This window comes from Amblyomma maculatum, chromosome 8, assembly GCF_055883805.1.
Source record: "Amblyomma maculatum isolate TAMU_Amacu chromosome 8, ASM5588380v1, whole genome shotgun sequence".
Classification (NCBI taxonomy): domain Eukaryota; kingdom Metazoa; phylum Arthropoda; class Arachnida; order Ixodida; family Ixodidae; genus Amblyomma; species Amblyomma maculatum.
Genome location: NC_139351.1, coordinates 93,174,484 through 93,198,682, shown reverse-complemented (window position 1 = coordinate 93,198,682; position 24,199 = coordinate 93,174,484). Strand labels below are relative to the sequence as shown.

Here is a 24,199-nt window from a genome sequence, read left to right as displayed (position 1 = left end):
GCTGCCAGGACCGAAAAGGTTGCGGGTGCGTGTCGGGTCCACTTTATAGTCCGTGATGCAGTTGGGCGTGACTTCAGGAAAACCTTAGGTTGGCTTCACCACGTTGATAAGGCCATCCGCTTTGCTCCTGGCTTAGTTCCCGGTAGTCGGCTGATATGGCTCTGTGGTAGGATTCGGAACGCCGTCCGCTGGTCTGCGCTGCTCAAACACTCGATGAACACTGCGAAGGTGAAAAATTGTCGACTTAGCGCAGCTGCCAACGTGCTCCTGCCGCTGCCAGAAACGAAAAGCCAGTTTGGTACTCATGGCACGATAAGTAATATCTGACAACCTTTCCATGTTGCGTTGCAAGACATGCCCGAAGAAAAGTGCGTCTTTACAATGTTGACGGGATGCTAAATTGTTTCATAGGTATCTGAGCAATATGTCAGCTCGCTGGTGACTTAAAATTCCATTTCTTTAAAGCCACGCCTTCATGAGCGATGTCTCCGTAAATAGCTTAAAGAAATTTTGCCTTCGTACGCAGTAAAATAACATATTTCGCTTTTTCTACCCGCAGTTCACAGACCGCTGCTGAATGAGAGGTTTTGCAGTTAATTTGTCAAAGTTACTGGCGACAACTACGCTCCACACACACACGCACACACAATGGCAAGACTGCACTTAGCTTTGCTTAAGAGCTTAATGGTGAAAGCTTTCCTCCTCCTTTTTCTATCTCCATCTAGCGTGTTAGTGCACTTGTTACAATTTCATATATTTCTTTCTTTCCTTTATTTGCCTTTATCGTCGACGAATTGGGCATCTGAGAACTCCTCTCCGTGACATGCGAGAATGATCGAAGACGAAACTCTCCGAAAGGGGAAATTATGTCGACGTCAGAACCTATTGGGACGTCTCGCGGACAGATCTCGCGAACGCGAGATTTTCACCGTGGGACAAGTAAGCTTTAACGCTAGCTGCACTACATTGCTACACTGCTAGCTACGTTGCACTATATTGCTAGCAGCACAGCATATTTACATTGCACATTTGAAAATTAAATGACAGTGTCGCGTATCCTGGTTATCTCAGTCTGAAAATCCATACTGACTTACGCATTCTATTAGAAGAATATGGAAGTTTTAGGAACATGTTTGTTCTATTCTGTGGTCATTCACAGCCGAAAAAACAATCAATTTTTGTGCAAATGATCTCTTTCTGATTAGAAAGCCCTACCGTCTTCATACTAGCCAACCTATATTTGTTCTACAGGTGCATTTAAGCATGGTCATTGCTGCATACCTCGTGTACATGAGTACGCAGTATGCATCAAGTATTCTAAAATAGAGAGGAACCATTCACGTGTTGCTGCTGCCCAAATGAGAAAATAGGTATATATTAAAAGAATAATTAGGGACATATAATCACCGCCCTGACAGCAGTTTCCGACAGAGGCTTGTGGTGCTGTGGAGTGCTTCCACATTGGAAAATCGACGAATACGCGCGGTTACTGCTGCGAAACACGGCTTGGGACTGAAAACACTAGGTCGGAATGGCATGAACCGCTTCACCATCATTTCCAGCTATGGCTTATGCTATTGTGAATAATTTACAGTGGCCGCTTTATTACGACTCCGCTATGCTACCTCAAAAATAGAAACGCCAACGTGCATTTTGTTACTCGCTCAGTTAATTCTGCCGTAATAAAAAACTCTCAAACGAATTACACACATATAAACTACAGCCGTAAGATGCCACTTTACGTGAGATAGGCTACGTGGTTCACGTATAAATCTGCTTGTTATCAAGACTACAAACGTTTCATCGTGGCGTAGTTGGCAGCGTGCGTTGCCTGCGACACTAGGGTCGTGATTTCAAATCACGGCTAACCTACATACAAATTTTATAAACATAAAACAAATGATTAAAGGTAATTCAATTGAGACATCCTATCTCCTATAATTGTTTCAGATCACACACCGTTACTTGACATATGTTCATTCATTCAACACCGTCGTGAAGTAGGTTCTCCGCACGAGAGTGACGTGTATTTTCCTACCCAACTCCGACGCCAGCTCTGTCCTTGGACTCTTAGGCTCTCTCCTCAATGTCCCAGGCACGAATGCAGTGTAATTAGAGAAATTGTGTTCTAAAGGTAACTTTTCATGGACCTCGCGTCTCACTGAGACTAAAACACTTTACACATCTCATCTGAATGCATTTTCTTCTTTTCAGATTTCTCTTATATTCCACAGGCAGCAGGACCCGCCGAATCAGCCACTACGCTAGCAATTAATCAAAGCAAATTTCGGTAGGTACAAGAAAACACGATGTAGAGGCTCCTCCACTTCTAGCTATAACACGGTCACTGCTTTCAAAACGCCATTGCAAGGTAGCAACGAGCTACCTTCCATTTCTCGAGATTTTTTTCCACTCCGCAAGTGATTTGTTCTTGAAGCAGCAGTTACTACAACTGTGGAATAGTTAGACTTACCAACCGTATCTTATTCGTGATTGTCTGCTGCATTCCTTCTTGGTAAACCTCTTTTTCACCTTCCCTTCTTTCATCGTTGGCCCATATAAGTTGCCGAAGCCCACACAACAAATTTCAGTGACTTCAATGTTCAGTGACTTCAATGTTTAGGCTCTCTCTCTCTGAATCCTATGCTTCATGAGCACTCTCCCTAATCAGCTGGCGTAATTTGCGTCCACCTGGGATTGTAAAAGATCAACCATGGTTTTCTACTTTGTCCTGTTTCACATTGCACAGTGGCTGATGCGCTGATATGATCGGCGGATATGATCCAGAGGTCATATCCGCTGATCCCTCGCTGGAGTAGCGGGTTGATGGGCACATGCTTCATTTAAATCGCGCTGTATACGTAAACGCGCACTTGAAAATGACTTAGTTTTGTTGTACGAATTCAGAAATCATAGTTTTCTGCCTATCTAAGGCGCAACGACGTTTTTCGGTACATCTTTACCAAGATGCCCAATGAATGTCCAGTTTAGAGACCTGCGTGATGCTCTGCATCGTAAGAATAGGACATACAAGGTGACAAAATGAAAGTTCGCCTAACCATTTTGTCGCACGTTTCAGCGCGCGCTGAAACATAACAATAAAAAATTATAACAGAACGTTTACACATGTCTCTCTTCTAATTTGTCAATTGTATGAAGCCGCAGTCTGAGTGAGTAGTTTTATTGCGAAAACAATACTTCTCGCAGTTTGAGCCTTCAGCGTGGAACGGCGGTGACGACCACTGACCTTTGACCTTTAGACGACCCCCGTAGACGACCCCAAACTGGCAGGAGCTGCCAACTTGGGTCTCTCGTTTCACATGGGACGGTTATCTCAGAATCAGCCTGCTAGGACCCTCGAATTCACGTTTCCCCTATAGGCCACTAAGGCACGTTCATATCGGTTGGTTAAAGAGGGGCTTTATAAGAAAAAGAGAAAAAGAAGAAAAAGAACGCTCGGTCACCCGCAGCTAATCCTTTCGCTCAATATCTGGTTCAGCAGCGTTGAACCCTTGTATTTTTTTAGTCACTAATTCACTCAGGCACAGGAACCTTAAACCGCACCCGATATCTTCACTAGCCGACAAACAATTTTTCAGGACGTCTCTAATGTCCATGAGTACAGGATCGACTGGGTTTCATTTGAAAAGAAACGAATTTTTTAGAGGTAGCTCATGAAATTTTGTGATGCTCAGAAAGTCAAGGTTACTGTTGTTAGAAGTGATGCTTGGGCGAGTTGGTATCAGTGACGATCAGTTGATTAGACTACAATAAATTTGAACGCCGCGGGGCCCATGCAACGCCTCCACACAAGTGTTGCTTTGAACCATTCGCTAGTAACGACGCTATTAGCTTCACTCCACGGCGGTGCTCAGCGATTATGGTGCTCGACTGCTAAATCCAATGACACAGGATCAAATACCTTCTGCCGTGGCAGCTTTTTGAATTAGGCGTAAATCAAGGCACCCTTGTACCGCGTCATGTTAGTACCCGCTGGGAAGCCCGGGTGGTAGAAATTTCCGAAGCCTTCCACTACGGCTCCCCTCAGGGTTTTAGCGGCTTCGGTACGTTAAACCTCATAAACCAAACCAGCCATTAGCTTCGAATAGCGCTTGCGTGTCCTGGAGACTTCTATCCCCGACAGCAATATATATGAACGTCCTGAGCTGAGTTTTCCCGTCCCCATCGTTATAAAGCTGAAACGGCTTTGGAATCGGTTGATAACCTACAACTGAGAAAAAAGTGGCACGCGACTAATTTCCAGAGTCCAGCTTTTTGAAATTTTTGAACTTTCGAGGGTGAATGCCTTACTAACCCAAAACCTGAAAATACCCCCCCCCCCCCCCCCCGTTACTGCTTTAGTTGTTCGCATTGGCGTTGTTCACAAGCATCGGTACCCATGAAGATTGAAGATGGTCTCGCTGTACGGCGTCAATGATGGGCTGCTGTCTATAGTGCTGAATTTTCCTTCTTTTGAACCAAACTTGGGACGTAACCTTTTGTTGTGGAGCGTTCCAGGCATTTTCATACCATTTCACTTCCTGTCATCCGTCTGGTAGTCTTGCTTGCGTAGGGATTGGAACCTACGACGTACGTATATTCAGTTATATACATTATTCACTTCAATACACCAAGTCACTCAGCGCAGCGGGAGAAATCAGATCAGAACTGAAGGGGTCGTCAATATATTTAAATTTACTGCGGGTTTTTAGCAACTTACGCGCGAGCAATGCGAAAGTGTCGAGAGGCCATTGCTTGCTGATTTAAATTGTTATTTTGTTCTTGGTGTTTTGTTGCAAAATCTTGAACGCTATTTTATGTTAGTGGCCAGTTGCAATTGTTGGTAATTACCAATAACAACTGCAATTAACTAGCAATTCTAAATATCATTATAGCTGTTAGTGATTTGTGATATTGGCACTAGTATCCCTACCGGTTGACGACCTCTAGTGTGAGTGGTAGTTACATAACCATATTGCCTGAACTAACCACCTACACATAGGCTTGTCCCGTAACCTGGCCTTCGGCACATAAATATAGGTTGGCCCTTCACTATATAGTACACTTTATCTGTCCCCTCCTCTAGCCCTTCTAGCCATCGCATTGACATCGTCACAGGTTCCTCGGCTGCCATCCGCAGTCGGCGGCGTGTTCTTAACTCCGAGGTTTTAGCACAGGATATTCAAGCATACCTGATAAATACCTCATAAAATCCATATACACTGGATTCGATTCGTAGGAACATACATCCCACTGAAGCCTTGGTGGACAGAGAAAGCCGTAATGCAACACCTCCTCGTCTCCTTGAAATGTCCCCCTTCTCTCCAGTGAGTACTCCTTTTAGAAAAGGAAAACCCCCGTTACTCCAGCAGACCGCTGCTCCCAGCACGTGGAAGCGACCTCCCTGGCGACCTTGTGCACCGGAAAAAAGTCGTGATTCGAAGGTTGCACCTTCGTGTCGCGCTCACCACCACGGTAACCTGGTCGTGACACCTGCCCCTTCATTCCTGCTTCTGTCCTCGAGAAAAACACACCACAATTTCTCTGGACGTGGCCCCCTTCACACGCCGTCCGGCAGAAACCTGCCTTGGTGCGGGACTCCCTCAGGCCTACAGCCGGATGTGGAAGCCAGGATATTTAGTACCCATCACCAGCCCTTGCTAAATTATCCCGTACCTGTATTTGCAGTGTGTGTTGATCCCCTTTTTCAGAGAAGAAGCAGTGTGCAGGCTTAGCGCACTTGAGTGGGAGCTCACGCTCGCCTTGTGGAATTCTGGAAAGTTAGCAATGTCACGCTTAAAATCCCTAAACCCTGACCTAAAGCTCCGGCTACCCGGTCTACCCGGACATGAAGCAACTTTTCTATGCCGCCTGTGGGTTGGTGTAGCGTTCACAAACTCTTATTCGTTTGTGATAAGCATGGCTAACAGACCTGCATCTGCAACCTGCAGGTACGACGAGAGTATGGGCCACATTTTTTGCGAGTGCCTTATATACAGTGCGGAAAAACAGTGTCTCTACATCCGCTGGAGCGTCTACATGGGCGACCACTGAGTGAAATCAAAATTGTAGGATACTGGCTGCGGTGATCGTCGGCAGTGAAGACGTCCCAGGCACTGCTCTGCTTCATGAAAACCACGGGCCTGATCGATAGGTTGTGATTTTGCTGTGATGTGAAGTGATATGACTATGACATGATGTAATGTGACAGGATATGGCTGTGATGTGACTATACTGACTTCACCCATCCTTCTCTTACCCATCACTTTTATATCCCCTCACCCCCTTCCCTCAGTGCAGGGTAGCAAGCCGGTTCCTTCTTCCGATTAACCTCCCTGCCTTTCCTCTTCCTCCTCTTCTCCACCTCTCTCATCTTACGCTGCAAAACATGCTAACGCAATAAACAAAAAAAAACGTACACCGCGCTGCAAATCACATAGTGGCTCGCTCCGCAGGAGGAGGCGTAGGGAACGGCCGTCGAGGGATTGCATTGTGAGGACAGCTTTCGCCTACACGTGGCAGTCTGTCTCTGCAGATTTTTTTTTTATTTTCCGCTGCAATGGTACTCTAACAAAATGTTTATTGAGACGAATTAGGCGTGGATTTAGATTAACATATCTTCCTCGCATCGCCTTTCCTCGTTGGTTTTCCTACAGTATCTAAACTGGCCGAGCAGCGGACAAAATTCGGTGGTCGGTGAGCAAAACTCAAACTCGAATTGGCGAGTATTTCAACGCGTAGCCTATTTTGAAGTTGTCTCTAATGACTGTAGCAGACTTCTCAGGTATGCTGAATTCGCGAAAATATGGCGTTGAGTAATAGTTATGGTTATGCTGTGTAATAACGGCAACAGTTGTGGGTGCTACGCGCAGAGATGTGCACTCGATGATCCTGAATTTTTTTTTTTTTATAAAACATCATCGATGCATTGAATCTTGGGCGCAGTTTGTTCCATGCGTCCATTCGAAGTGCTCCATTTCCCCAACAGTGTTCCCCAGGTAAGGCGGTGGTCATCCCTGGATCACGTATGTCGTGGTCACCTGCAAGTTCCGAAGGCATGGGAGAAAATTCTGAGATGCGTTAGGGATGGAAAGCTTATATACGGGACGTCTGTAAACGCAGACAAAACGTTCAGGAGCACATAAATAACACAGGTTGTGCACATACAGATAAAACGGGACTTAAACATTTCGTATATTATTTCCTACCTTTATGTTTTGCGCTTAGTACCGAATCTGCATCGCTGGCTAAAAGGCGCTCGCACTTCTTCATTTATGTATGCATTTATACATGATCATGTTTTGCTTTCAATATTTGAATTTACTTCGATGCTGAGTTTTATGCATTCTTGATTTTCGATTGTGGTTGTCGCTGAACACAAATAGTAAGACGTAGAAGTCTTTTACACCAAATTGTTATTACTATTTTTATTGTTATACGAAGCCATCACTACCAACGACAGACTGTACCCATCTTGTTCAATTCACTTTCTTTTTTTCTTTTCTGTTTTCTTTGGTCTCATATTGCAACCTGGTATACCTGAATAATATTTTTTTAACCGTTTTTACTACTGTTCAATCTATCCTAACTTTTATGCATGCTTTTATCATTGAGATTGAATCTCCAACAGATTTTCTTCTTGGGTATGTCTTTCAAACAGTATCTTACATCTTTACCGTCTATATTTCAACTTTACTCCGCTCCCTAACTGTGTCTGATACAGTTATATAATATGGCAATCTTCAATAAGCTTCCAGTGATATTTGACAGGCTTGTCTTATCGTAAAATTCTATACAGGATGTGCAATATAATGCAATTATTGATAGGCATATATTCTGCGAGTTCTCGATCTCTCCCATTTATTTCGTTATTTCACGCTGCGTCAGCCATGCAGTTGTTCAGCAAGACGGATCATACCAGTTGGGAAACTGGACTTTAAAACGGTAACTTGTTATAGTGGTCAAGGTTAATGAATGATGACAGTCAGCGGCAAGCGGCATGTAAAAGGTGTCGCCATTTTTTTCCATTGCGTTCCGATTAGCGTTACATTCTTGCTTATTTCACATCTTCACGCAGCCTTCGGGCCGCTACGCTTAAGGTTTTTATTAATTCTACCTTTTTACTGATTTAATTGCCAGGTGGATGTGCGTTTATCAACGACCTCAACGTTTCATACCTAGACGCAGGTTTATTACCCATGAGCGTCGCAACTGTCTGTAAACCTCCAAATTTTGTCCCAAGCAGATAACCAAATTTCAAAGCGCAGGCATTTTCAGGAACATCGCAAGTGAAAATCTGATCATATTAGAGTGCTCTAAATCGGAACCAGGGGTAGCATTACCTAACTATTCACAACATCAGGACAAGCGGCTAGTTCGAAAATACAAGACAGCTTGTCCCGCTTTCGACGATAGTCATCGCCAGTAACAGCATGCTGCGTTATACACCCAGTACTGAGGCATGGTTGCAAATGAGCCAATAACACGTCTACTCCGTCTCCGTCGTTTTACTGCTAGCTTGTCTGCAGCAGCCCTCGTTTCATTACAGCGCTTTTTCGAACCTACAGCGTTTGTCAACTTCGATGTCCCCACGACACGAACTCCATTCCGACTCCAACTGAAGCAAAACATAGTGAGCACGCCGTTTATATAGCTACCCGATTACAAAGCCACAGACGTCATCGTCTGGGCTCATAGAAACATGGGAACCATTGATGTCAATCCTAGTTTAATCATCGACACAAAAGCCAAGGGTCAAAATTCATCACTGTGCATTAAGAGTAGTTGATAATCACAGCACACTATCTTTGGCTTAAGCATAGCTTAGGCGTCCTCCTCTTCTTCCTCGTCCTCGACTGCCAAGGATGTGGGATCGAATCCCGACTGCGGCGACCGCTTTTCGATAGAGGCGAGGCGAAAAGCAAGGCGCCCGTGTTCTGTGTGATGTCACTGCACGTTAAAGAACCCCAGGTGGTCGAAATTTCCGGAGCCCTCCACTACGGCCTCTTTCATAGCCTGAGTCGCTTTGGGACGTAAAATCCCACAATACAAAAAACAATCTATCTTGGTACGAGACAAGATTTTTGTTTGGCTCAGGCGCCAGTGTGCGCGAATTCCCGCTAAAATAAAATTTTAGAGAATACAACCCCCAATAAGTAACGGATATTGTGCCACGTCACCAATATAGCCGAGCAAACAGCAAGTAGCGCGCGCTCTATGTCAGCGCCCACTACCTTATTCGTTACGCCAGTGCAGTTCTTCATGGGACACCTGAGTCATGACTCAGTAACCACGAGCGTATTATTATGGAGCTACCATTGCTAATCTAGGCACTTCACAACACTACACTGATTTGTTGTTTCCCTGCTATGATTAGCATTGCAGTCTACCATTCTGAGCATGTTATTTTAGTGCATTTACTTCCGCCTTGTCACACCTCTTAAAGTCCGCGAAAAGCCCCTTATCTTTCTGTTTTACTCTAAGGCGGTAAAGAAGTATCTTGCGTCTTTGCCCCTGCCATGGGTGACGTTGCGTTGACCACCGCCATAAGATTCATAGCTACAGATGAAAAATAAATTTGCCCTCTTGTAAACGCAATAATGGATATGGCCATTTGGCCCAGTAGACTTATAGTAGCAAGCTTCCCCTAGCAGGTTACTTTTCCATCTCACCGATGAAACAGATAGTGCGGCACGCGGATTAGAGCGGTGCTATCTGTGCAGCTTGAGTTGAGGAGTCATTACTCTTGAATGACCATGCCGTCAATGCTGCCGTGATACTTCTAAAAACCCAGAGAGCTGTTTTGAACTGTGTTCTCCAGCTGACAGGCAGATGGACTATGATGAGGTTACCTTTGGTCCTGCGCAGGCCCTGCAGATGCAGACGCAAAGGGCGATGATGCAGACCACTCCAAGTAGGGGAACAATGACAATGACTGCGATGAGCCATCCGGCGAGTGCATTGGCTTCCTCGGGGGGGACGACGGGTTCTGCGAGTCGTCGCCGCAACAAATGTCAAGTAACTCAATTGTCCTTGAATGGAAGATACGTTGCCCTAATCTAGCGCACCTCTATGGAGGAAGATGGCCGAGTCCGACTTACTGTGAGGTATCGAGGCCAGGGAGAGCGTAGCAAGCATTTCGTCAGCGTGCCTCATAGCTAATTCGCTCATCACAGTAACACGGAAAACTGGTCGCCTGAACCACTATGCCGAACAAATAGAAAGTCCTCAAGGCTGCTCTCTCCGCAGCCCCAATTTCTGCCTGAAGCTCCTCCGTCCTTTTTTCCTATAATATGCAGTATTATTGACCACTAAACAAGCGCTAGTTTTTGTAATTCTCAGCTTTTGTCATGTGTAAGGCTAGACTCATTATACAACTGTTTCTAGTGCTCACTGGTGAAATGAATCGTGAATCGCAGCTTTCTCGTTTTGGGACAGTAACAATGGGGCTATCTGGTGATTGTCTCTTATCAGTAGAGCTCGCTCCAAGGACTCTCTGACACCTTCAGATACCGGAGGTTTCTCACCTTCTTCAGAAATTCCTTGTTGAGGTACAATTGATGGTTATTATCAGTGATTGTGTGCACGGTTCATCCTGCATGACATCAGGACACGAATCTCTGCCTCGAATTTGTTATCTTAATTAGGATTAACGCTTTCAAAGATGAAGCGACTGTGGGTGTAGCAAACTCAAAGCTGATGCCTCTAGTAGATTACAGAAACCTCTACAAACCTGTTGTCAACAAGTCCATCATTTCTCACGAGCTTTTTGATCTTTCAGTGTGCGAAAATTCCGCAGCCGCAATTTGCACTACTGGTATGAAACGAAGCCGTTCTCTTATCTCGCAGGGATGCCTGAAAACAGCGTCCATATCTGATGGCTCTTAGCTTTTTAAACTACTTGCAACTCCGGAAAGAGCTACGTGTCGAAAAACACACACATACACGCAAACAAAAGAACGTTTGCGCTATCCGGTTGAGCGAAATAATTTTTGCACGATGGTATTCTTTTATTACTATGTTGTGTTTTGGAATTGCCATGCTTCAGTTGATGGTCAGAGTGTTATAGCGGCCAACCACTTCCTTTCAATCGAACTAAAAAAGGCTGAGGAAACAAAATAAACAAAGGCAGGCAATCTCACAGGCACTACTCAGGACTCCCCTTTTAATCAGCACATCGCCTACCTGCCCTCTATTACCTCGGCCCATTCCTGTGTACATTGCAGCCTTATCGCACGATCAATGTAAGCGATGCATTATGAGCTATTAGATCATTCAGGCTTAGTCCATGAGTGCAGGCATCAACGTTAAGAACAGCTCAAAACAGGTACAAAATCGACAGAACAAGTTTAGCTGACAATGACGGCTATCCCCGAAAACGAAACAATAGTAGCAGTACGATCCAGCGAAATTATATAAGATGATTACAATTTCAGTTAGGGATTGCCAAGTGGGAACAAATCGCCACGAGTGAAATGATTCGAACAAAGGACCACTCTTTATTTCAGTCTAACTTTTACTTTCCAGCGCTAAGGTTCTAAGTCCCAAACCTTCCCCCGGAGCGAGTCGTCTTGTTTCCTCGATAAACTATAAAATGGCATTCTGTGCATATGTGGAGCTCTAAAACAGAAGACACACAAAATCATTAAATTTTTTTCAGCGCGCGCTCATCTTGTTTGTCCACCATGCGAGAACGTCGCAACCGATTCACCAAAAAAGATGCCCTTTTAAGCCAATGCGCAACAACAACAAAAAAAAACTAGACCGCATTACTAGGCCGGACCTGAATTGGTGGCATTTCACATGGTGACGAACGTTCTGGACCAGCGAATGCTCCTGACCTTTGGGGTCAGGTTAATTCCATTAGGTTGAACCCATCACCTCGTCTTCAACAGCGCTATGTCGTAGCCGCTGAGCCCCAGCAATGGTTGTTGTTCCCTAGAAGAAAGCATTCATAAAGTCTTTTTTTTTTTTACCTTCTTTGGCTCCATCGATTCTAAATCCGTCGTCCCATATGTCCATGAGGCCATTTGAAGCAGCCAGCTTCGGTGGGAACTGAGGACTTCTCTCTGTGCTGCCATCTATCGGCAGCTTTGCGGAACTCGAACCGTGGATGACGCTGATCACCACTAGCGTTACAGCTAGTGCTAATCTTGTTGGCCGTAACATTTCGTGGCCTTGCTCAAGCAACTCGGAGGTGGCCGTACGTGGCTGCCTTGAACTGCGCTGCAGCTGGAACAGAACACCAATGCCAAGGGTCTTAGAGAAATAGGTCGATATTGCTTGAGATTATTACATGTAATTATTTGAGGCGAATTCGATCGACGCCGAACAGTGTTTACCAACGTCTTTACACCTAACAATACATTTAGACAGTTTTCTTGACTTCCAAGAAAGCATTTTGGTGGGCTATTGGTGCATGATAGAAGGTAATAAAAAATTCGAGGACACTTTGGCGACTAAAGTGATGAAAGGTGAAAGCCTGAGGGCTGCATTCTGCTACGCGACTGTTGCGCATGTAGCGATGAATGCTGCTACGAGTAAAGCGAGCGGCTACTGTTTCATATTCTGCGAGTGCATTTATTCAGTGAATTCTGCTGGGCAGAGACGAGACCGCGCTCGTTGTATCTTCGCTGTTGGTCTTTACTGTTGCGTGATTGAATTTACCAGGTGCGCGGCATTAGTTAGTAATTATATTAAATAATTACGCAACTGACACTAATTAGGAATTATTAGCTATTTATGTATTAATTAGTCATTATTATTATTATTCAGTGATTAGCACTCGGTTATTCGTAATTAATTAGGAATTAGTACTGAATTAGCATTCAGTAAGTCTTACCCACTTATCTATTATTTAGTAATAATATAATTAATAATTGATTAGTGATCATAAATCAGTAATTAGTTAATAAAATAGCCATTATTATTAGTTCGTCATTAATTGGCCTATGACCATATAAGGCACGCATTCGCGCATAGTGCGCTGGTGCTCTGTGATTGGTCGAGACCTCCATGACGTCATCCCGTCTCGACCAATCAGAGCCGCCGCAAAAGCGTGGCACTTGCTGAAGACAATGATGAGGCAAAGGCTTTCGCCTTAAAAAAAAGCGCGAAAACGAAGACGTGACCACTTCTAACTACATCACCATATGCTTTGCTGAGAAAAAAAAAAGGGCGGTAATTTAGAGGCCCACTGTCCACATTCCTGTCGAAAATATTTTCTTCCCCGGTGACTGTGAGACTTCGCCCCCAGAACGCAAGGCCGCAAAATGTTTTTGAAAAGAGTAACTAATAATGCAGTGTGGGCGGTTCCTCTGCCCGAGAGATGCGCACGACAAACACACAGTGGGCCGTATAACAAACATCTTTTATCTCACGTAAGCGCGGGCTTCGTCGAGGCTGTCCGGGGTCGTCGTCCGGGTGGCTGCGGGTCGTTTCCGTGGAGAGAGCCAGGAGCGAAGCAGGAGCGAAGCCGGAACGAAGAGGCAGGGACGAAGAGACGGCGACGGCGGCGTGAGGCTTCCTTTATAGCCCCCTCGCGCGGGACCGGTTATCCCCGAACGAGCGGGGAGAGGGAAACAGGCACCGCGCAGGGGGCATTGGGATAGTGGCGCGGCCTTCGAATGCGCGGCGCACACGGGCCTTACGGATACGTGGTGCAGGGCCCCACATCCCCCCCCTCAGCGTCCGACCCGGGCTACGCCAACAGCCGGGCCATGTCCATGTCCGAGCCCGGGTCGACGTAAAATAGGGAGACTTGTCGCCTGGCTCTGGCGGGATGCCCTCTCAGCTGGTTCGTGTGACGGGAGAAGCAGCAGGCATGGCGGGACTGTCCCGACTGGTCCCTCTCCGGCAGCGGCCACATCCTCGGGGTCACAGCGCAGCTGGGCTCGGCCATGGATACGCCTGGCAGCGGCCCTGAGCTGCTGCTCTACATCGTTGACCCCTTTCCACGTGGCGCCGTGCTGGATGCACATTGCAGCAGGCGTTTCCGCCCCGGGCACACCTGGCTTCCTGAGGCCCGTACTCCAGACCTGGGCAGCGGGCTCCAATCCAGACTCGTTGAAGACGGCCAGCATGGCCGCGCTGGTCACAATGATGGGCCACAAACCACTACAAACTAGGGGGGTACCCCCTGTTTATGTGGCCCCTCCTTGAACCATGCGCTGGGTGCGGTTTCCCGCCCGAGCGACGGTAGTTCATCTGGCTGCTGCAAAATCTTATCAGAATGCATTCTGAAAGAAGCAAAGACGTTAGACAAAGTAGTGCACTACCTTGGCCTTAGGTTATAGCGTCGGTTGCGAACCGGGTTGCTACCTGTACGCCTTACTTTGGGGGAGATCGCTGCATGGCTTTGAGCTTCCCCCGCTTCGCAGTTATCGTTCTTGCGAAGGTGGTAAGCTTTCAAGTCTGCGACGTGCACCGGACCAGCGGTTTCACCACTCGCCAACAACCGCAGCTGGTAGGTGAGTGGCGTAGTCCGTGCCGTAACTTCGAACGGTCCAACCCACTTGTGCGCTAGCGACGCGGCGAAACCACGCGCTGCGTTACTAAGCGGGTGCGTTCTTTTCAGTACCAAGTCGCCCGTGTTGAAAACGACGTGACGACGACCTTTGTTGTACTGATCCGCTTGCTCCATGCGCGCGACATCGAGTTTTTCACGAGCCGCGCGCTACGCTGCCTCAAGGCGCTCGCGGAGCTTTGCCGCGTACTGCGTAAGCGGAGGGGGCGCGGGCCCCGACGCGTCAAGTAGGGCGTTCTCTAGCGGAAAAGCGATCTCTTTCCCAAAATTCAAGTAAGCAGGTGTCATACCCACCGACCTGTTCACGGTTGTTCTAGTGGCGAAAGCCAGTTCGGACAGCCGTGCGTCCCAATCTCTGTGCTGCTCGGTCGTCGCGACCAGCATACTCTTAACATTCCGATTTACTCTCTCAGTTATGTTGCTCTGAGCGTGGTAGGGACTCGTTTTCCTGTGGCGGATTTGAAGCGCCCGACAGGAATAAACAAAGACTTTGCTTGTGAAATACGAGGCATTGTCTGTAATCAGGTCAGAAGGGAAACCGAAACGAGTGAATGTCTCCAGCAGTTTCTCCCAAATCCGTTCTGACACAAGCTTCCTAAGGGGGAAAACCTCAACCCACTTGGAATAGTGGTCCGTTATTACCAGGATATATTGGTGTCCGCGCGCGGAGCGAGGGAGGGGTCCCATGATATCGCACGCGACCACTTGCCACGGATAGTTGCTAACTACCGGCTTCATCATGCCAGCGGGTTTCCCCGCCCGAGGCTTAGCTACCTGGCAAACAGGACATGTACGGGCGTAACCCAGCACATCCTTTCTCATACCTGGCCAGGTCGCGACACGGCATAACTTGTCGTAAGTCTTACTGCCGCTGCCATGGCCTGCCAGCGCTGAGTCATGGAAGTACTGGGGGAATCGTTTCCGCAACTTCCTCGGGACCACGACTCGGAAGGGGGATGCAATCGCCTCTTCCTCGTCAAGTCGGGGGATGTAGCGGAGCAGTAAGCCATCATCGCCCAGCAGATACGCGTCGTACTTGCCCTCAGCGTTCCCGGTGCAAGCTGCACTACTCGCAAGCTCTGTCAGCACCCGCTGGCATAGACCGTCTGCTTTCTGGGCCTCACTTCGCTCTTCCCTACTGACCGCTACTCCCCATGACAGATTTCTCTCTGCCTCGCTTTTTGGCAGGCGACTAGTCGCCGCCACCAGCTGCTGCGCCTTCTCTCTCTCGCAGCACCGCGCGGCAACTCTGTCCGCCTCCTTTCACTCTTTAACTACGTAGGGCGCGATAATCGCGTCCGCTCTCTCCTCCTCTCCACTAGCGGCGACGCCGCCTTCAGTAATGCTGGTCTGCGCCTTTTCTGCGCTTATGCCCGCCTTCAACGGTGCGCGCGATAAAGCATCGGCCACCTTATTCATGCTGCCCCGGCGGTACTCAACGGCGTACGCGTAACGTTGCAACGTCAGCGCCCATCTCGCGAGTCTGCCTGCGGGGTTTTTCAGCCTCTTTAACCACGAAAGTGCCTGGTGATCTGTCTGCACGGTGAAAACCGCTCCGTCTAGGTAGATGTCGAACTTTGACAATGGAACCATTATCGCCAGGCATTCTTTTTCGGTCACGGAGTAATTCCGCTCCGCCGATGTGAGCGTGCGGCTAGCGAACACGACAGGGCGCAGCTTGCCCTCGTGTTCCTGCAACAAAACAGCTCCTACACCGGCATCACTAGCATCTGTCTGCAAGACAAACGACTTGTTCAGGTCGGGGAGGCGCAAACTAGCGGTGTTCGCTATCGCGCGAGCCAAGGCAACAAAAGCGTCGTTCTGTTCCTTGCCCCAGACCCACTTCGAGCCTTTCCGAAACAGCTGGTTCAACGGCCTAGCGAGCTCTGAACAACTAGGGATGAATTGTCTGTAGAAGGCAACCATTCCCAAAAACCTCTGCAAGCTTTTCACGTCCGCCGGGCAGGGGTAGTTCAGAATTGCCTGCAGTTTGTCATCGTTCGGTCTCAAAGTGCCATCATCAACCACAAATCCCAAGAGGTTCACTCTCTTTGATGCCAACTGCACTTTCTTTGGGTTGATCGTTATACCCGCACGTCTCATTCTTTCAAGAACGGAATTCAGGTGAATGAGATGCTCTTCGAACGACTGTGAGAATATCACGACGTCGTCGAGGTACGCCATCGCGTAGTTGAACCTTGCATCGCCCAGCACGATGTCCATCAATCGCATGAACGTGCTCGGTGCATTAGACAAACAAAACGGGAGTCGAGTAAATTCGAAGAGCCCGCGGTGACAGGTGAATGCGGTTTTCTGAATGTCACCTTCCGCCACCTCAATCTGCAGGTACCCTCTGCTTGCATCCAGGACTGTGAAGAACCTTGCGTTCCCTAACGCGTACATTACAGCCTCGATCGACTGGAAAGGGTACGCAACCGTAGGCGTCAGTGAGTTGAGCTTTCGATAATCAACACACAGCCTGACCGAACCATCTTTCTTTGGCGCTAGAACCACTGGGGACGCCCAGGGACTTTGTGAGGGTCTCACCGCGCCGGTATCTATCATCTCGTCAAGGGCGCTGTCGAGAAGCTGTCTCTTATGCGCGCTTAACGGCCGCGGGTTACATCTGAAAGGGCGCGCATCACCCGTTTCGATCTCGTGCTGAAGCAAGTCGGTTCTGCCTGGTTTCTCTGTGAAGCAATCCGAAAACGGGAGTAAAGTTTCCACGAGCCTTCGGCGCTGACTACCGGTTCCTGAGAAGGACGCGATAATTGCTTCTAATGGGCTACCATTCAGTGTCGCGGGGGAGCTGTCTGCCACAAAAGCGTGGACGCTCGCTCGCTGAGCGACGCATTCCTGTTTGGGCGCGCCAACAAAGGGAATGAGGGGGGTGAAGGGGCTGTAGCGATAGCCGTTCTCCCCCATGTCAAGCACAATGCCTTCGCTCGAAAGAAAATCTCTTCCCAGAATAACTGGTATGGCTAAGCCGGGCAGATAGACGAAGCGATGCCTCCGCTTCCTGCCGTCAAAACGCAGGACCAGACGTACCGCTCCCTCCGCTTTTGTCTTCCCTGCTGCTAAGCTCAAAGGGGTTTCGGCTGGCCTGGCACGGATGTTACATCTACGGCAGGCCTCGAAAACGTCATCACCGACCAATGACAGAGTTGAGCCCGTGTCAACGAGTGCCGAGTAGCTTTGACCAGCTAACCGCACTAGCATAAAAGGGCTCGAGCGCGACAACATTCCTTGCGCTCTACAGGCGAGGGGGACAGAAGCCTCTGCGCCCCCGGGGCGGTCGCCCGGTGACGCGGCGTGGGAGTACATTTCCCATTTTCCGCCGTGGCTACCACGAAATTCTCCCGCCGACGGCGACAGGCTGGTGTTACCAGTTATGGCCGCCAGCGGTCCGCGTTTCCCTGCATACGCCTTGCTTGACACTCTCGTGCCACGTGGCCCGGCTGGTTGCAATTCCAGCAAAGCTGGTCGTCTTCCGTGCAGAAGCTCAAGGCGCGAAGCAGGAGCGAAGCAGGAACGAGGAGGCAGGGACCCAGAGAGAGCGACGGCGGCGTGAGGCTTCCTTTATAGCCCCCTCGCGCGGGACCGGTTATCCCCGAACGAGCGGGGAGAGGGAAACAGGCACCGCGCAGGGGGCATTGGGATAGTGGCGCGGCCTTCGAATGCGCGGCGCGCACGGGCCTTACGGATACGTGGTGCAGGGCCCCACAGCAGTTACAGCCACCCCAATCACCCGATTCTGTCGTGTATCTCTCCTTCCGTTCCCTCGTAAAGGTTTTTCACTCTCCTACCATTTCACTCTCCTACCATACTACCATTTCCGACGTTCATGCGTAGGTATTCTAACAGGACAACGCCTCCGCCTGAACGACGCTGTATTTTCCCTTTACGCTCTCCCATATTGTTTATGCAGTTGCTATTTAAGAATGAGGACCAAAACATCTGAAAATCATTTCCAGAGGTAATATCTCAAATGTCCTGCCCAAAGTGACATAGTGCGCGATAAGCTGATTACATTAAAAATTAGTTGCGTTTAGCTCTGGGTAACCCTAGTTGAATTGCGAAAGCAACGGCGGAAGCTTCTTTTGCCTGCTGCATTATTCCCCTATCACGCCCTGTCAGTGTAAGGTGCTACATTATTGGGGACACTTAAGCTCATTATTTAAGGATATGTATGACGCGAGAGCGTAAGTTACCAGCCCACATATAGTCACGCTTCAAACAAGCCGTATGGACGTGCCTGCGTGTCGTAGCGGTAACGAGAATGCAAACAGTTCTGGCAGGCTGATTCTGATATCACCCTCCCATATAAAAGGAGCGACCCGAGTTGGCCGCTCCTGCCCATGGCATAGGAGTAACGTGAATTCAAATTTCGCGGCAGGCTGATCTTTTTATTAGGAGAATTTAGCTACGTCTCTTCACGGCGTAGCTGCGGCCACTCGAGGTCTCACTTCGGCTGCCATAGTATTGCTTTCGCAATAAAAGTCCAGTCATTACTCGATAGGGCACACTCAGTGAGAACCGTAACTTTATTCGCATTATGGTGAATTTGAAATAAGGATTCTGCTGCTTCAATATAGTTTATGCCAATGGTACCATGCCTCATCTCGAATCAACCAAATCTTAAAATAAGAGCTCGTCGAGGACAAATTGAAGCTGATCTCATCGATAGATTACCATAGTATAAGGACTAAGTCGGCACTTTCCCGAAGCACGGAGCTCTTATGAGTGTACAAAAAATTAAAACATTAAATTCCGGTATCGCCACCACCGGTAAGCGATGTACTCCGACGTCGATACTGATTATTCACGTGTATCTCTTAAGCTAGCCTACCTCACCGTTCACTTCCAGACCGATCACGGAGGCCGTCTCAAGCTTGACTCGAATGACAGGGATACGTTTATTATTTTTTAAATATGGTATCCTAAGAAAAAAGTGCGTTCATTGCTCTCGGCTGAGCATCGGTATAAAGAGGAAGAGCTACAGGGCCGATTTTTACTCATCAGAAACACAAAATGGAGTTTACCTCAGCCGCCCTTAAAACGGGTTCAAATTAACAAGAATCCGCTATTTTAATCGCGTTTTCTCACCAACACTTTTAAAAGAGGAGCGTCGTCTCAAGTCATTATATGAAGGCAATAGTAAATCCGCAATTGTAATGTTATATCAAAGCGTTTGTAATGTTTTGAGGCGTATTTCATCATCAGCCTGACTACACTGACTGCAGGGCAAATGCCTCTCTATATCCCTTCAACCATCTTCAATGTACTGTGCCTGCTGTAGCCGCCTAATCCCCGAAAGCTGCCCAATATCATCCGCCCACCTATCTTTCTCCTATCCTTGTTACGCTTTCTACGCGACCTATACTTGTTTTTTCCTCTTTACTTCGACTAGGACGTTATTACCTTCCATTTGTTGACTAACCATCTCGGTTCTCTTCCTGCCTCTTAAACTTAAACCTATGGCGTTTTCGTTAAATCCCCCCCCCCCCATAATTCTTATTTTTTTTATTCACTCTCGTGCCCCGGTCTGTGGTTGCTGCCTGTCCTTCGCAGACGCATTCCGTTACCACCTCCAGCGCCTCGCTACCTATCACAAACTGTTGCTCTCTTCAGCGACTGTAAAACATCACTGGTTTCCTGCGTGCTGCTTTCGAAACTCACATTTCTGATTTACCTATGCAAGGTGCTGATCGTGATTTTAAATTATTAACAGGAATCACCTGAGTCATCAGCGAGCGAAGAAGCAGGTATACTTACATTACGCTGAATTTTCAGTGTGATCTCAATCAATGCTTCCTGTTTCAATCGACTAAGGTCGGCCGCGACACGGAAGAGCAGGGCAAATGGAGACTCGTGAAGCAGTCACATTGATTAGAGTAACGCCCCACACTGACTCGTACAGATAATGAGCATATCCGTTTTACCCATTCTCTATTGTTGGCATCTGCCGTATCTTTGGTGCAATGGAGGAGAGATAGAGAATAATAATGTCGATAGCTGCTAACGTGAGACTTGTGCACAGTGCCTCGTTACAACACATGCAAGTACATTAAATCAACCGATTTGGCCGTTTCATGGAGTGACGTCGTAGCACCGTGCCTAATTTTTCAGGCGAAAGCCTTTAATGGATCATGCTGTCGTGGACAAAATGCGTCCTTGTTTTTGCGGAGGCTTTGATTGGCCGAGGCAGGATGAGGTCTCGACCAGCCACAGAGCAACACCACAGTATGCGCAAATGCGTGCCTTATAAGGCTATATGCCAATCAAAGATCAATTACTAATTAACTAATGTATAAATAATAATTAATTACTAATTAAACAAATCAATAACTAACAAATTAATGTCTAAGTAGATACCTACTTATTGTCTAAATAGTCAATTATTTATATATCAATTATTCGACTAATGAATAATTCAGAAAATAATTACTGATTAGTGCCAGTTGCGCAGCAGAATGCGGCACTCAGGCTTTCGCCTTTGACTACTTTAGTCGCTAAAGTACCTCGTAATTTTTTTTTACTACAGTGACACTTATAAGAGCGTTTGTTTTTGAGATGCTCAACAATTCGCTGTGTAGCGATTGCAGTGGCAGTGAGCCTCATGCAGCGTAAATTTCAGTCGTGTCACTACTATCACATGATCAGCGTGTGCCTTATGAGAATGAAGCACTTCTGCTCCACAATGCATCGTCCACCGACATGCGAACCCCCTCCATGTCCCGTGGCCCGGGAAGGTAGGCGTCTCTGTATTCTCTGTATATATAATAATAAATTATATTTACCAATCAATACCGAACCTTTGCGTGCTCTCTGTGGGGTTGAACAGCAGTTTTATAGCATATTTGCTTAGGATGCGCTCAAGGCGATAGCGACAGAATTCTAAATTTCTTTACTGTGCACGCACTCACTCGTGCATCTTGGTTACCGTTTACACGGACATCCATTACACCGACTGTCACGTGCTTCCAAGCTCAAAACAAAATAGCAATGGTTTTACACCCGAGATTACTTCACGAAAGCATCATATAGAATCGCCCCCTTTCCTTCCTCCACCCCCCCCCCCCCCCTCCAAAAAACCTTTGCAGGTCATCATGCATATAGGGTTCACGGACAGCCGCTGAACCCAGCGAGAACATATGTTTTTCAATTCCAATAGTTCCACTATCGTTAAAACGAATGGTTTTGTCATACATGTATGTTCTGTTATCTGTAGAATGGCGATGAGTTTGTGAATTAGTACGAGCTCATCAATGGCTGGCGCATTTTATTCAGTTGCGATGCAAAGCGCTACCACATCAGTAAAACGAGGGTCGAATTTGCGAGCGTAAAAGAGAAGGAAAAAACAGCACGCGAATGTAAAGCGACAAACGAGACCGAAAGTTGAAAGTTTCCGAACAAACGAATCTGCCTCAAAAGATGATTTTCCTCTAGCATATGTCTTAAGGAGAAGGCGAACATGTATCCGAGCCTTATATTGTGCGGCAGCTGCTGCCCCCACTACTGAATCCAAGTTTCACGCTCCACTCTATCTGCAAGAGGTACTTATAAGAGAATCTTCTGAGAAGAATCTCTGATAAGACCGATAACAGTATCACCGTATAGCGATAACAGTATCGCTATCGCCGCGTAAGCCATTCGCTTTAGAAGCCTTGTCAAGAAAACGGAACACCTCCCAGTCGCTAAACTACGCAGTGAGTTGGTCCCTAATGCCGGTGACCATTCTCGGCAACTTTTCAACAAACGGTTTTCGTAAACCTGTCCGGCAAAGAGCGCTTTTTGAACTCAAAAAAGGCGCCACATGAGAACGCAGGGTAGAGTGTTTCTGCAATCAAATGCGGAATGCATTCCGACGCGGAAGGGCCTGCTTTTCTGTTGCTTCTTTGCTGCAGGTTTTCGCACACGTGTAGTAAAAAACGCTTGTGAACAATTCTTGGTCAGCGTCAGGGGTTGCTGAAATATGAATGCTGACGCTGAACAAACGGAGTACCGGACTAAAATGATACTGCCCGTGTGTCCCGCATTGCACATATTCTCCAAAATATTACGCGTGTTAACGTGTTGTACGTTAGGCACACTTAAGTTACGGTTGTGTGTATAATAACACGTGGACATATCGAACAAGGGTAAAGTAAGAACCTCGCTTTGGGACGTTAAACACCACAAACCAACCAAAATAAGAATCAAGGTTTCACGCGCCCCTGTTCTTCAGGAAAGCTGACCAAAAGATTATTTGATAACACCGACAAGAAGATAACAGGGGAATCCGGCCGCGCTATCGCCTCGAGTACCGTACTCATTAGAGGCCTTGAAGAGGAAACAAAACTTCCCAGTGACTCAAATATACAGGGCAAGTCCTAACTTTGAAACGTCGGTGACTATTCACAGCGTGTGAGACAGATCACAATTTGTGGGGTTGTTTTGGGTTCGACCGTAGCATACTGAATTAATTTTGATAAGGGAACGTACATGTTGAACTAGCAGGACGGTGGTTTATATTGTCCTGAACAGGGCATAAAAACGCTTGGTCAGACATGGGAAAATACTGCGCTAACTGTAGCCAACGTACAAGAGAATTGTTGGAAGTGCTTTCATGAAAAATAAAAAAAGAGGCATTATCATCAGTCAGCCCTCAACTGCACCATGATACAGAGATACGTTTCTTGAATAACTCAATGCTGTGTTACAGGCGGCAGGAAATAACAGTTATTTTGGTTATATTTTTGGCTCGTTGGCTCCTATGCTTCATGAAAAAGCACCGTATTATCAAAGAACAAATACTGTTTCCTTTATAATAAAGTTATTTTTGCGCGACAGTGCTAGTAATTTGAACTTTTTTTTTTTTTTGTCTTTTCAAATTTCCCGCTCTCGCTGTTTTTTCTTTTTTTTCTTGGGAGTGAAGGAATGCTATAAGAGAGTCTTTTAAGGCTGTATACATCTCTCCCTTCGCTCCTTTTTCCAGAATTCCCGCGTCCTTGCAAAGCGGCATTTGCAGCTTTCGACCTCAGCAGGAGTGGATGCGCTCCTCTTGTTAAGAAAGAAAGCGTCGGAGAGCAAAACTGCAGCCGAACGGGAAATCCCAGAGATAGAAATTACACACGGGGCTCGGGCGCGTTACCTCTTCACTACAACTTGGTTTTCCCCTAACAAATGTTATTTATCGCAGTGACTAAAGTTCTGTGCAAATGACGCACCTCAGATGTTGTTAGAAAACGGTATCCAAGGCAGGAATTGAACGGCGGCGCAACACGGAAACGACCGTGTTGCGCTGTAGCACCGCCGGGCGCAACACGGTCGGGAACGGGCGGAACGGAACGGAACGGTCACAACACGGAAACGGACCGGCGCAACACGGAAACCGTTTCCGTGTTGCGCCGCCGTTCAATTCCATCATGCACCAACTCGCCGCCCAGGCCGTTATTCAGGTATCCAAGGCGTTTAAAAATGCTACAGGCGATTAGTGCGATTGGCGCGGCGTTAAATGTGTTTGGATTAGGTTATATTTCCTCTGCGTCCTCTTCTATGTGTGTAATACCCTCGCTGTATCCACCTTTACATCCACATTTTCACACCTTTCCCTACATCCCTCTCTGTCTTCCCTCGTGCCTTACAGAGGATCCGGCCTTCTTCCCTCTCAACTTCTCATCTGCCAACAGTCGC

The 24,199-nt window shown here is 47.3% G+C and overlaps 1 protein-coding gene across 1 annotated transcript; it reads right to left on the bottom strand.

Moving 5' to 3' along the window:
• Nucleotides 1–6,886: 6,886 nt before the first annotated feature.
• Nucleotides 6,887–20,424, bottom strand: LOC146181827 (uncharacterized). The gene is made up of 4 exons (XM_084575553.1): nt 20,300–20,424; nt 11,976–12,231; nt 9,852–9,988; nt 6,887–7,040 (listed from the first exon to the last, which is right to left on the bottom strand). Exons 2-4 carry the CDS (start codon nt 12,166–12,168, stop codon nt 7,011–7,013), a joined length of 360 nt encoding a protein of 119 aa, XP_084431679.1. The 5' UTR covers nt 12,169–12,231; nt 20,300–20,424; the 3' UTR covers nt 6,887–7,010.
• Nucleotides 20,425–24,199: the final 3,775 nt, after the last annotated feature.